Source organism: Petaurus breviceps, unplaced genomic scaffold, assembly GCF_028583685.1.
Source record: "Petaurus breviceps papuanus isolate PSGF00001 unplaced genomic scaffold, PetGlider_PUasm1.0 156, whole genome shotgun sequence".
Lineage (NCBI taxonomy): Eukaryota > Metazoa > Chordata > Mammalia > Diprotodontia > Petauridae > Petaurus > Petaurus breviceps.
The window spans coordinates 5,812,881-5,826,618 of NW_027185720.1; the positions used below are offsets into that span (position 1 = coordinate 5,812,881).

General features: G+C 35.9%; 1 protein-coding gene across 3 annotated transcripts in view; it reads right to left on the reverse strand.

The window, feature by feature from the left end:
* Positions 1 to 727: 727 nt before the first annotated feature.
* Positions 728 to 13,738, reverse strand: part of KCNC2 (potassium voltage-gated channel subfamily C member 2) — a 303,550-nt gene continuing 290,539 nt past the window's right edge. The window contains exons 3-5 of one of the 3 annotated variants that reach the window (XM_069081947.1): positions 11,319 to 11,483; positions 2,971 to 3,065; positions 728 to 1,893 (exon numbers count right to left, since the gene is read on the reverse strand). In XM_069081947.1, coding sequence (XP_068938048.1) covers positions 3,004 to 3,065; positions 11,319 to 11,483 — 227 coding nt within the window. In that variant the 3' untranslated portion in view covers positions 728 to 1,893; positions 2,971 to 3,003. Of the gene's footprint in view, positions 3,999 to 11,318; positions 11,484 to 13,738 lie in introns of all 3 variants that reach the window. The other 2 variants (XM_069081946.1, XM_069081948.1) reach the window with 2 other exon arrangements.

Below are 13,738 nucleotides of genomic sequence, written 5' to 3' on the forward strand. Positions count from 1 at the left end.
TAAATACCATGTAAATGTCAGGTGTTATTTCACCATATATGACTTTTGGTAGGAAATACTCTATTCAAATATTTTTAATGCAGATCCAGATTTGTAATAGACATTAGGAAATGGGGGGGGGTATTGAAGAGGAAGAAGGTTTTTTGCTCTCATTCTACATTAAGAAAATTCACCTTTATATCTGACAATCCATCTATCTATCTTTATAATCCATCCATCCATCCATGCATCCATCTATCTCTATCTATTTGTCTGTCTGTCTGTCTATCTATCTGTCTGTCTGCCTGCCTGTCTGTCTGTCTATCTGTCTGTCTGCCTGTCTACCTATCTATCTGTCTCTGTCTGTCTATCTATCCGTTTGTCTGTCTCTCTATCCGTCTGTCTGTCTCTGTCTGTCTCTCTGTCTGTCTGCCTGTCTACCTGCCTATCTGCCTCTCTCTCTCTCTCTCTCTCTCTCTCTCTGTCTCTGTCTATCTGTCTATCTTTCTTTCTGTCTGCCTGTCTTACTATCTGTCTGTCTGTCTGCCTATCTGCCTATCTATCTGTCTGTCTATCTGTCTGCCTGCCTGCCTGTTAAACTTTGTATCTGCTTGAGACTCATTTATACTACATTTTACATCTAGAAATCTGGATCAGGTGCTTCTATGAATAGGGTAAAAATGGATAGATATTGAAACTTCAAGAGGAAAGAGAAATGTAAAAACAAAGGAAAAAAGGGAAAGAAATAAAAAATTCAGCCATTTAATAGTTAGGATCCAAATTCATCCCCAACTCATTTACCCTTTATTCTTCATTTCAATTAGTTACATTATCATTGGTTTTCACCAAAGTTGTGCATGCACTTTGAAATGTTCACAAAAGGTCCACAATACAGAGTTTCATAATTGGGATAGGTCCTTGTATCCAGGATCCCAGGGTGACTAACAGATTCTGGAGATGTTCATTCAACAAGATGAAATAGTCTTATAACAGTTTCAACTACAAAGCTTCAGAGACATGTAATAGACTAGCTTCAGTTACCACAAAACTCACAAAGAATAATTCATCAAAGAATATCTCTCTTATGCAAAATATACATTTTAAGATATAATTTGATTACATATTTCACTATTTACTGACGTTGCTCATGATTATTGTAATAAAAAAATATTCTCACTTGCCAGAATTTTATTTTTTCATAATATTTATATTCTTGAGGTAACAATGAAAAAGACTTATACTATGAACAAAGTTAGTGACATTTTTTCCAGCCATAACAGTTGTTTACTCAAATAAATGAAAAAGAAAATAGGCATGTTTTCAGACACTAGAAATTATAAAATAATGAACAAATATAATCATGTCAATGGCTTCTAACAAAAGATAGGGGCATTGCTTAAGAACTAACCTTTTACCAAAAAAAAATATAGTAAGTGTGCAGGAAATTAAGACAGACATACATGAAATTAACATCACTGAATGTGTCTTTGATTCACAGCACAACCTACTGGGTGGGGAGAGGCCCATGAGGAAATACATAGAGGCTTGGGCCTTTGCAAGCGGCCTAAGAAGGCCATCAATGACCACAAATTCAGCTACTCTTGAAGTGAGATGACCAAAGCTGATACCCCATGCACAATGTGTGTTTCTTTTATTAAATTTATTTACAATGGGTTCATCAACACTGGTTAGTCCACTGGCAGGCCTCTCACAATGGGAGCACCAAGTTTAGTCCATAGTTCTTTAGTCATCTTTAAATCCAAGTGAAGATGTAGGGACCTCTTGAAGGCATGGCATGCTTATCAGGGCCCATTCAGCAGCAGCAGTAGTCTCTTTCCAGTATAGTCCTTGGTATGGCTAAATTCCATTGTCCCTTGTCAGCAGTCAAAAATCCATGAAAAAGTCTGGGCAACACTGTAGTTAATAACAGCAGCACCAGACAGTGTATTAATTCCTTTGCTAGAAAGCTGTTGATACTTATATCTGTTTACAGGTGACATGAGTAAGATTCATCAGTGTACATCTCTAAATATCAGAAATGTATGTTTAGATAAATACACTTTTGTACAAGGATTTTGACATGCAGTTCATGCTCTAGGGCTCATACATATCAATTTAATTAATACATGTTACATGGTCAATAAGAAAAGTGGTCATTGTGTTCCTAACAAAAATAAACATATGAGAAGCAGATATTATTCAACAATGCCAGGGATATTGTCTGCCTCAGAAGGAATTATTTATTTACTCCTCTTTTTTACATTGCCTTCCCCCCCCCATCATCCTTAAACAGCAGATCTAATATTGCTATTCATTCATAGTGACTGATAAACAGACTCTATTCCTCACAGACTGAATACGACTCCTTGAAGGCTTAGTTGGAGTGTAGTGATGAAAGCTGGTTGCTATGTAGTAGAACTGACATTCCAGCTGGCAATTGAAAGCAAATAGTTTTTTTTTAAACCCTCTACTTAAACCCTGCTTATCAAAACCATTCATAGTGCATGGTAGGTAGTCTAAAGGACATTATTAACTTGCATATGAAGTATGGTGGCTGGACTGAATAGGGGGAAAGGAGAAAACCTGGGACTAAAAGATGGAAGCCTTTTTTCCCCCTAAGGCATCTCTGTGCTTTATGGAGACAGATGAAGTTTACAGTTAAGACAGGTAGTTAGACAGACAGACAGAAACAACATACAGGACACAAAGCACCTGCAAAAAAAAAACACTGCCTGGAATTCTTATGGACCTACTAGGTCACAGATTTAAGGCTGGTCAAAGAAATTCCTTTAAAACCTCTGCCCTTCTGCATTTGCAACCCCCCCCCATTCCATCCCCCAAAAAAAGAGCAGAAGTCCTCTGGGTTGTGACTTGGCCCTAGGCCTCTTTAGAAAATGTTGAAGGGGAAAAAATGATTATGGTATCAAGTAGCCTTCCCTAGCTAAAAAGGAAAAAAAAAAACAAAAAAATGCAAGCCTGTCTGGCATTTACCTTTCTCTCATGTTTTGTGCCTTCCCCAAGTCATTAAGTTAGAGATCTGGCCTCTGCTTGCGTGTAACCAGTAATGACAACCTCTTTGCAGTTATCTGTGTGCAAATAACCAGACATTCAGAACTCCATTACAGCATTTTAGAAGATAAAAAGCAATTTAAAAAAATAAGCCATTTAAAATATATTTTTTCTTTCAAAGAATTAGAAAAAGGAGAAACCATTCCCTCCTCCCTTGCCCCTTATTTCCCTCCTCCCTCCCCCACCCCACAATTATACATGCGAACCATTTCCCATTGCTTTTGCATCAGCAGGATGGTTCAATGTGGAAGAAACAAAAAACAAAAACAAAAAAAAACAAAAAGCATCCAGAGCCATCCAGGATTTTCATTTACTGTAACATTGCTTTCAGGTGATGGAGACAGGATGGTCCATGCAAATGATTTGACCAAAGTCATATTGATAATTTGTTCAATCAAGACAGTGTTCCAGACATCTTCAGAATGAATTAGAGCATCACAAGAAATGAAGGTAGGTCCAATGGAGTGGTAGTCATTTGGAAGCACATTGGTTTAAATAGATCTCCCTGAAAATATGCTTATTTTATTGAATATACTGGCCAATATCTGACACTATCTGTCTCTTTATTGCCAGAAAACAATTGCCAGAAATTTAGTGCAGAGGAGGAAAAGAAGCACTATGTTAGATAATCTGTAGAGTCAAGCTGAGACTCATTAGCTACCCAAGTGGCATTTCTGACTTCTGATAATAGTAGTATCATGCAGGATTTCTATTGTTTTAATGGAACCTACAGCAATGCTACATTTAATTATTTCCATTATGTGGTAAACAGTACTTGAATTGATGCAATTTAGCCTCCTGGTGCAGTTTGGTTTACAAGATGGATGGGATGGGAGATCGAGATCGTCTCAGAGGACAAGGTGAGCTGTAGGGTGATGTAACTGGAGAGAGTCTCAGAGCATTGCCTGCCAAGCCCGCTATGTTGTTTAAACTTCTGGATTTTTCATATCCTTTTATGAAAGAATGCACAGACATCAGTTGAATTCAACCAGAAAATAGACACAGACAAACAATACAAAACAGGCTAATCAAAAGTGCTATTTTGAGCTCTAAGACTTCTTTACAAAGAACTCCATATTGAGACAATTTGTAACTCTAAAAAAAATGAAGTTCCCTCTAGCTGCCACTCAAATGCAATCAACTCAAGCCATCGCAATTGTAGTAAAAACATAGTCCTAAAGTGATCTTTCCTCAGACCATCTCTAGTATTGATTAAACTTTGGTGCACGGGGCATTCAAAGTTCTCATAAAACTATGCAAACATAATTTTTAGAAAGTTATACACTGGGTCAAAATGATGATTACTTTAAGGACATTTTCTAGGGGGAGAAATGCAGAAAAAATAGGCTATTTCTAGATTCATTTCATACTTCAATCATTCACTTAACATGTTTGTTTATGCACTTCCATGGCAAGATTACAAAGAAAATGTAAACAGGAAATTGAGAACACTTAACCCAAGTATAAAATCTCCAAGTGTCAAAAATTAGAAAGGATGATGGAATTTCAATATTAAATTATGGCATTTCATGTCATTATCTAGGGATCATTAAAAAAATGTTTACTTCCTTGCTCAAAAAAAATAATAATAATATGTTAAACCAGACTGTTGTATCTAGTGGAATAAAGCCTGCATTTGGTGCTGCCTACTGATTAGCCCCCAAGTGTATAAGAAATTTAATTGAAATCTAGATTTTTTTTCCTTAATGTCATTCTCCTCTGCCTCAGAAAACATTTTTTTTTATTTTCTATTCAAGTATAGGGAGCTTGTGGAATAAAGGGTTCCTTTTCATTGTCTATGGCCCTCCAGTATATTTCACTAGTCAACTGATAAGTCTTCTTTCCTGTCAAAAGTCACTTTTGTCAACATTCATCTACTTCAAGGAGATAAAGAGTCATTGTAGAGAGTGGGAAAAGATAAGCAGTTTGGAGATGTGGGAAACAGAATTTTCTTTAAGTTAAAGGATGGCTCTGATTTCAAGGACAACTCTTTTTCTCTCTCTCTCTCTCTCTGTCTCTCTCTCTCTCTGTCTCTCTCTCTCTCTGTCTCTCTCTCTCTCTGTCTCTCTCTCTGTCTCTCTCTGTCTCTGTCTCTCTCTGTCTCTGTCTCTGTCTCTCTCTCTCTCTCTCTCTCTGTCTGTCTCTCTCTGTCTCTGTCTCTGTTTCTCTCTCTGTCTCTCTGTCTCTCTCCCTCTCTGTCTCTCTCTCTCTCTCTCTCTCTTCCCCCCCCCCCCACGGCTCAAGTTTGCCACTGGAAGGGTGTATCCTAACTGCCTCTATTTAAGAAAAAATGTTAATGGAGAAGAAATATGAAATTCCCTAGTGGATACTTAGAGGTACAGCCTGGAAAATGCTTTAGGGAATTTGCCATTTGTACAGTTCTACAAAATTCTCCATCAATCCACTGTGCAGATATCAAATATCCTGTGTTTCCTTCTGGGATCCTTAGACTCCCTAAAAGGTGTCTGCTACACTTAGGTCAAACCATTTAAACTAGGGACCTCACTCAAAGCAAAAGCTGCTGCTAAGGGAAGAGCCATCTATAATCATTGCTAATAAAAAAAATAATGAATAACAACTTCAGCTGCTGCTTGGCAAGGTAGATAGGCAACTGACCTCCTCCCACATTAGTTGTTTGATGGTGACAGATAACCTCTCAATGTCTCCCAAGAAATTCTAAATTATAGAAGAACTGTTGATCTGCATCAGTGGAAGGGATTGCCACACTTGAATTTATATGTATACCGATGAAATCATAGATCCAACACTATGCCCCCCAAAATAAAAATTAAATTTTAAGTCACTTTACAATTTTTAAATTCACCAACTTCTGGTAAGGAACAAAATAAATAATTTTGCTGAAAAGGTTGGATCCTTGTTGCTCTAAGTTAAACGTGGGAAGGTACTTGGTTTTCAGTTCTGCTTATAGATGACCAAAGGATAACTGTGAGATCATTTTTAACCATCAACATTCCATTTGAGTTACTGAATGGCAGGGTGCCCTCCTCTTCCTAACACTTAAAGCTTCCCATAAGTGGAATGGGCTAACTTGTAAGATAGAAGGCTCCCTCTCACTGGAGATTTTCAAACAGAAACTGGATGAGAGCCCATAGCATGGATTCTTAAGCATTCTATGTCTCACTGAAACCTCTGATGGAGAGGTGAAACCTAGGGAGCTCTTCACAGAAAAATATGTACTGGCAATGAAGAGAATAAAATATGGAGAATTAAAAATTAAAAAGGAATCCATCCATGAAATACAGGTGTCAAAATGCTTTTCAAAAAAAGTTAATAGACCCCATGAGTTTAACCAAAAGTTTAACCAAAAGTCCTACTGAGGTCCTCTCCAACTTTGAAAGTCTTTGGTTTTATGATTCTTTTTTTAAAAAATCCTTTAAGAATGTCATCCTATCCACCTCCACCAATCCACTGGTTGTTAACACTATAAGTCTAGTTCTAGCTTTCCATATTTGTGTATGGTAGGTAAATTTTCATTCACGTTAACTATCTTTGCCTCAGAAACTAATTTTTGTTCTCTATTCAAGAACAGGGAGTTTGAGAACTGAAGGGTTCCTAATCATCATTCTTATAACTTCAAGATATTTCACTAAAAACTGAAGTAGTCTTATTTCCCAAGGTGAATTTGTAGTATTAAATGGGCAAATATGCTGGAAAGTGGTATAAATCATGACTTTTTGTATTTACAACATTTTTGTCTCATACAATGTCACATAAAATTCCATATTCCATCCTCATGATAATGTGGAGACTGTCCTAGAAATTAAACAGTTTTACTAAGAAGAACTTGTTTATAATACACTAAAATATTGAAGTGCTATTTTTAATCATAATTAATCCTCTGTAATGGGATTATCAACAAAATAATTATCATTTCATTCTGTAAATAATTTCATTTGAATTAATTTCATTATTATTCTTTCAAGGTTTTCAATCGTATTTAGAAGCAAATATTTAATTAATTAAGAAATTTATATTTTCCACAATGCATCTGAACCACATATGTTTCATTTCATTTCAATAGGCTTTATTCTGGATAAGAAATTTTAATAAACAATTTTGCCTACAACAAATTTTTAATCTAATTTCCCTAGAAAATTATGTTTCTGAGCATATGCAATAAGAGACCTGAGGTGAACTGAGATTCTGTAAGATTCAGAAATTCCTCCTTCCTCCTAAATTTTGGCTTGAATATTTAGGACTCAATGGCATTTGTTTAATTAAGCCAAATTTTAGAAAACTGTTACTCATTACATAGAAATATGCCTTCATCTATACAATATTTCTTCCTTAAAACCTCTGTATAAATATCCACATATGTTTAATGATAGGGAAGACCTCATTATTAAAGAGAGACTGAGGTGACTCCATGTGATTGCAAGTTCATATTTTATCACATCAGGGTTTCTTAAAATGGGGCATACTCATGTTACTACTTGGAATGACATAAAAATGAACACCTCAAAAATACAGTGATGAAGCTTTTCATTCAAATAGGGGGTGGGGAGAGAGCTAGGTTTCTCCTTGTCAAATATTGAATAATAGAAACCAATATGAAATATAAGAGAAAAATGGAGAAGGAAATGATTAGATATTACTACCAATAAAATAAATAAATGGAAAGAAGAGGAAAGGAATGAGGAGGGAGGAAGAAAGGAAATGGAAAGGGAAAGGGTAAGGGAAAGGAAAGGGAAAGGGAAAGGAAGAAGGAGAGGAAAAGAGAAGGGGAAAGAGGGAGGGGGAAGGGGAAAGGATAAGGAAATGGGGAAGGAGGAAGGGAAAGGGGGAGGGGAAGATGGATAGGAAAGTGGGAATGGGGAAAGGGGAAAGAGGAAGAGGAAAGGGGGAATGTGGGAAGGGGAAGGGAGAACAAGGGATGAGGAAGGGGGAGGGGAAGAAAGGAAAGGGGAAGGAGAAGGTGAAGGGGAGGGGAAGCGGATGGGAGGGGAGGAGAGGAGATGGGATAGAGGGAAGGAAGAAAAGAAAGAGGGCAGAAGGAAAGACAGAAAGGAAGGGAGAGAGGGAGAAAGAGGGAGGGAAGAAGAGGAGGAAAGAAAGGGAGAGAGGAAGAAAATGAGGGAAGAAAGGAAGAACGAAGGTATGGAGGGAGGAAGGGAGGACAGTACAGAATAAAGGAAGAAGGAAGATGCAAAACAGTGAAGGAGGGAATGAGAGGAGGGAAGGGAGGGAGGAGCCACATCAATATGAGGAAAAATAAAACACTAAAGAGTCTTAGAGAAGAAAGTAGATGTTACTAGACTTAGGGGTCAAATCAACATAAAGTTGAATATTAATTTGAAAAAAATCATAGGCTCATAGATTCAGAACTAGAAGGTACTTTAGAAGTCATGTATTCCAAGCCCACACAGGAAAATAAGGCCATGATAGGTTCAGTGACTTGCCTAAGGTAACACAGGCAGTCATGTGGTAGAAACAGAATTTGAATCCAGGACCCTCTACCACTGAATTTATTTCACTTTCTATTATTCCATGTGTAGGAAACTCATCAATTAAAGTGATAAGTAAAAAAATGGAGATCACATTTCCAAATAATCATTTCACTTGAGAAGGGAAATATAATTCAGGGGTAAAATATGGGCACAGAATTACTATATGTATGGAATCCATCCTTCAATATCTTATGCATGCAGGTTTGTAATTTCAAATTAAATAATAATAATATTGCCTTGCATTGGCAAAAAAAAATGTTTTTAGCTTTGCAAAATACCCACATCTACTATTTCATTTTATGATTTGAAAATTTTTAATATTCTCGTATAAAAATCATAGAGAGAGATCTTTTTACATGTAAACTTTGGTATATGTATTAAAAATAGGTAATTGAGAGACATTGACAGACAGAGAAACAGAGACAGAGTGAGAAAGATTAAACAGACAGAAAGAGAGACAGAGGGTCAGAGAGACTGACAGACAGAAATAGAGGGACAGAGAAAGAGACAGAGGGAGATAGAGACAGAACAAGACAGAAACTGAGCAGAAAGAGAGAAACAGAGATAGATAGGAAGAGATGGAGACAAAGACAAAATAACAGGCAGAGAAAAACAGAGACTGAGAGAAAAAAAAGGAGAAAGAAAAATATAGGAGAAAACATCCTAAATCTATATTATCCTAGGGTTGAAATGCAATTAATCACAGTTTAAGTATCTAATATAAATATAATATCTCAAAATTAGAATTAAGAGTAAGAGATAAATCATATTGTTTAAATGTTAAATAGCAACAAAGTGAGAGGTTACTAGAATAATTATTAAATTTATTTCACATCACTTTAAGATGCAGAGACATAGAAAGAAGATGTAATGGGGGGCAGAATATAATAAAACAAAAACCTATCCTGCATTCCACAAATAGAGAAAAGCTTCTCTTCTTAAAATTAAGACTCTAAAGTAAGAAGACAAAGAGAAAGGCCAAGATTGAAAAACTAGAAGTGATTCAAAGAATACAGACTGTAATGATAAATTTAAAAAGAATGGACAAGGAGGAAGTATGGAGGATAGCCTGGAGCAAGTCTGTGGAGAACTAAAGAAAAAAAATATATATATATACACATATGTGTGTATGTATATGTATATATACATATATGTGTGTATACATATGTATAGGCACCTGATATGACTATATAAAGGTAATCATTTTAAAGGACAATGACTGTGCAGTTTTTTTCATAGAGAAATCAATGTTTAATAATCTATAGCAAGATAGCATTATAGCTTTATTTCCTATTCTTTTAATGAGATCACAGAAAAAAAAGTTCAGCCTATAAGCAGATTTTTGTTTCTGTTAAAAAGGAAACATTTCCAAATGCGTATACATGCATGCATATATTTAAGGTATACATGCACGTGTATACATATTGATACAGATGCATAAATTGAAGAATTGAAATTGAAGCTGTAATAGTATGGAATAAACAATGTATAGACCAAGACTTCAGAAAAAGTGGAATGAAAATGCTGATCTGTATTTACAGACTCAAAGATATATTTAAAAAGAAAAAAGGGACAATTATACCGATGTTTAGAAGAATCGAACATTTATAAAAATAATCATAAACAGAGGCAGAGCTAAGTCACACTTGAAAGAAATGTGAGATGGAACTGAATTAAACTATTCATATAGTCTCCCTCTCTTTAGAAATGTCTGTTTAAAAGGAAATTTAAATTCCTGTTGTTTTAACTTCAAGCTACCAGGAGAAATCACACAGATTCATGGATGTTAATGCCTGATGATGTCTAAAGGATATTTTAAAGAATAATCCCTGGTTGATAAGGAAATGGGAATATTTTCTAGTGTTTCTCTTGAGATCATTCTATTTCATAAAGGCATAGAAGCACTCTTCAAGTGATTAGATATATTAGTCAAAGTAGTCTTTGCCTTATTACATAAAACTTGTGATTCTCACATAAATCAGTGGCAGAAGCTGCACAAATTGATTGGAGTTTACATATTTATTTTGATTCTTTGAAAATGTTCAGTACTTTTTAAAAATGCTCAATATTCTTCAATTATCATTTAAAGATACACTACATGAAATTAAAAAGACATTAAATATGAATTACTGTCAGTGATTTGCGATGGAAAAAAAAAATTCGGTACATTTTCCAGACTTCCGAAGTGATCACATTGAAGAAATGGTGAGTGATTAAGTAAAAAAAAAAAAAAAAGTTTTAATTTCAGGGGTATGCTGAAGCTAACTTGTACCAGTTCAGAGAGCTGTTTGTTAAATGTCTAATATGAGAATTGACACCTCAGAAATCAGCAAATGATACAAATTAAACTTCAGTTACCGCCTAATTTATTCCTCAACTTAAGAAAGTGATGAAGAAAATGTTAATAATGATGCAGATTAAACTTAAAAGTGTGTAACACTTTTTTTGTATTTTATTGTTGTTTTTCCTAGAATGCCAGTCATTAACCATTTACCAGCACACCCCTGCATTATAACCCTGCTCATAAGAGAGAGGGTTAAACAAACAAACAAAAAATGAAAGAGATCTAAAAAAGAAAAGAGTGAAATAAATGACTGTCAAATGCAATACCAAGCAGGCTTTGCAAAAAAAAGAAATAATGTTTTTGGCAAGGAAAAAACAATGGAGATGGACAAAGGGGGGAAAAAGTACATTGAACTAGATGCAATCTCTCCTCAAAAGCAATTCATTTGCATTTCATTTCTTTTTTTCAGCATTTAACTGGTGAATGACCCTCCAGAAGCTGATAAAATTCATTCCTACCTTTCCTGATCCCTCCATCAGTCGCACACGTGTAATCACCTGTGGTCAGTAGGAAACAGGCTCCCCCTCTTCTGTTTTTGTCTCTGGTACTAGAGCGTCTCATTGGAAGCCTTTCAGGGGGTGACAATGGCTGCTCACTTCCTGCACTGTCTTCACCTGATAACACTGGTCAAAGCATCATGCCCATTTACAGACAGTAATGAATGAAGAAATGACACAGCACATAGAGGTTTACACTGATTGCCAGATATTCCAGTCACTCAATACAAAACACAGTAATCAACTCATGATACAAGAGGGAAATGAATTTTCATCTCTAGTCACAATCATCTAAATAGGGCAAAAGGTAAACATTATTAAACTGGGAGAGGGACTAACTCTTCCTGGGACATTTCTGCTATCTTTGGAGGTTTTGCCTAATAGGAAATAGATTTCAGGGAATAGACTATGAGAACACTGACAATCTTGTTGTTGACATGTTGCCCCTGTGGTGATGTCCATTGTCTAAAGGAAAATGATTTTAATGTAAATGAGAATACATTAGAAAGGATTGCCTATTTAGGGAAGGGATGTAACATAGTTATTTGAGCTATTTACCAACTATACCTATTTGAGCTTATTTACCTACAGGTAAAGTTTTTCACAATGTCTCATTGAGCAGAAAAGAGGATGCTCATTTCTAAAGCCATAAAACAGAGCTATCCAGGGAAATCAACAAGGAAAAATCAGCTTCTCAAGATGTCCTCAAAGTATGGATTTGTCGATTTCTATCAAATTCTCAAGGACTCTTAGGTTTTGCCAGCATGCACACAAGCTTGCTAGCTCTGTTTTCATGAGGGCATGGTTTCTTTTAGATTCTCTTTCACGGAAATACATTGAAGGTATTTCCTGAGAACTATCCTATAAGAACTCTCATTTGAACTACAAGTCACAATACTCATCAGCATTTTGGGGCTTCTTTTCAGATGTCTATTTAGAAAGAATGTTCAGAGCAATTGAGATTCAGTCAATCAAATCTTCAACCAGTCATTCAATACCAGGATGAAATCTACACACACACACACACACATGAATGCATGCACGCACGTGTGCCTGTGTGTGTGTGTGTGTGTGTCCTAATTTTCCATCAGCCCTATATAAATGCCTGTGTGCTGACAAGTAAGTTCACGGTCACCAAAAAGCATTTGATTTTTTCCCATCATTGGCTTTATTTATTGAATTACTAAATTAAGACTAATGGCTTATATGGGATCATCTTAAGTCACTTTTGCACAAGAATGGGTTTTAAGTGATCTGTTTGAGAAAATTTTATAAAATTGAAAATCTTTGGTCTGTTAACTAACAACCTTGTAAATTTTTCATCCAGGCTAAGAAATGAATAGCTGCAGATAAACCTATAGGCTACCATCTCAGTAAACTATATTTCAACAAACTTTCAGTTCAATTTCAATTATCTACATCATTGTAGGGAGAATGAAAGGCAGAATGGCATAGTTTGGTGGTTCTCAAAACTTTTAGTCTCAAGACCCCTTTATAGTCTTAAAAGTTCTTTAGGATCCCCCAAAGGGCTTTTGTTTACTTGGGTTATATCTATCAATATTTTAGCAATATTATAAAAGCCTTTTTGAACTCATCTGCCCTTCCAAAGGGTCTCGGGGACCCACAGAAGTCCCCAGACCACACTTTAAGGACCACTGGTGGTGAGATCTTAGAGTCAAGAAGACATTATTTCAATTCTTCCTTCCAATTCAACCTCTCAATGCCCTAGGTAACAATATAAGACTTAAAGGCAGTGGTGAGTTGCCCATCTACATTGGTAGAGTGAGTTTCCACAGCCACTAGGTCTTCTATGTGAATAAAATCATCAATCTGGACCTGTTTGCCTCCCTTCCAAGAAATAGATGGGGAAAGCAGTATAGAGAGTCCAGAATAATAAATCATTCACAAAACATGTATAGCCAGCTTTGAAAGAGGAGGGAAATAGTCTAAATGGGTAGCATGTTAAAAAAAACAATAATGGAATTAAAACTTGAATACAAATTTTAAAATGAATATGGTGAAATGCTTGCCCTTAACTCCAGGATGATATATATTTTAAACTAGCCATTCAAATGCTATGTGGTTGGAGGTTTAGAGGGCAACTTTCCATATGACTTCTTTGGGATTCAGGCCTCTACAGTGTAAGCATCCATTGCTTTTAAACGATGGCTTGGTGTAACTTTTTTTATAATGTATGCCACCGAGTGACTGAGGTAAAGCTGACACAAGAGACAAACACACCAAGCAAAATGTCATGGAGGTTAACAATGAGAAACATAGCAAGATATTCATACCATTACATCGTGCAAGAACACAAAGAAACATTGGCACAAGACCAACGAAGACACAGGCAAAAGAAAAGGTTGGCACCATCAGCAAAA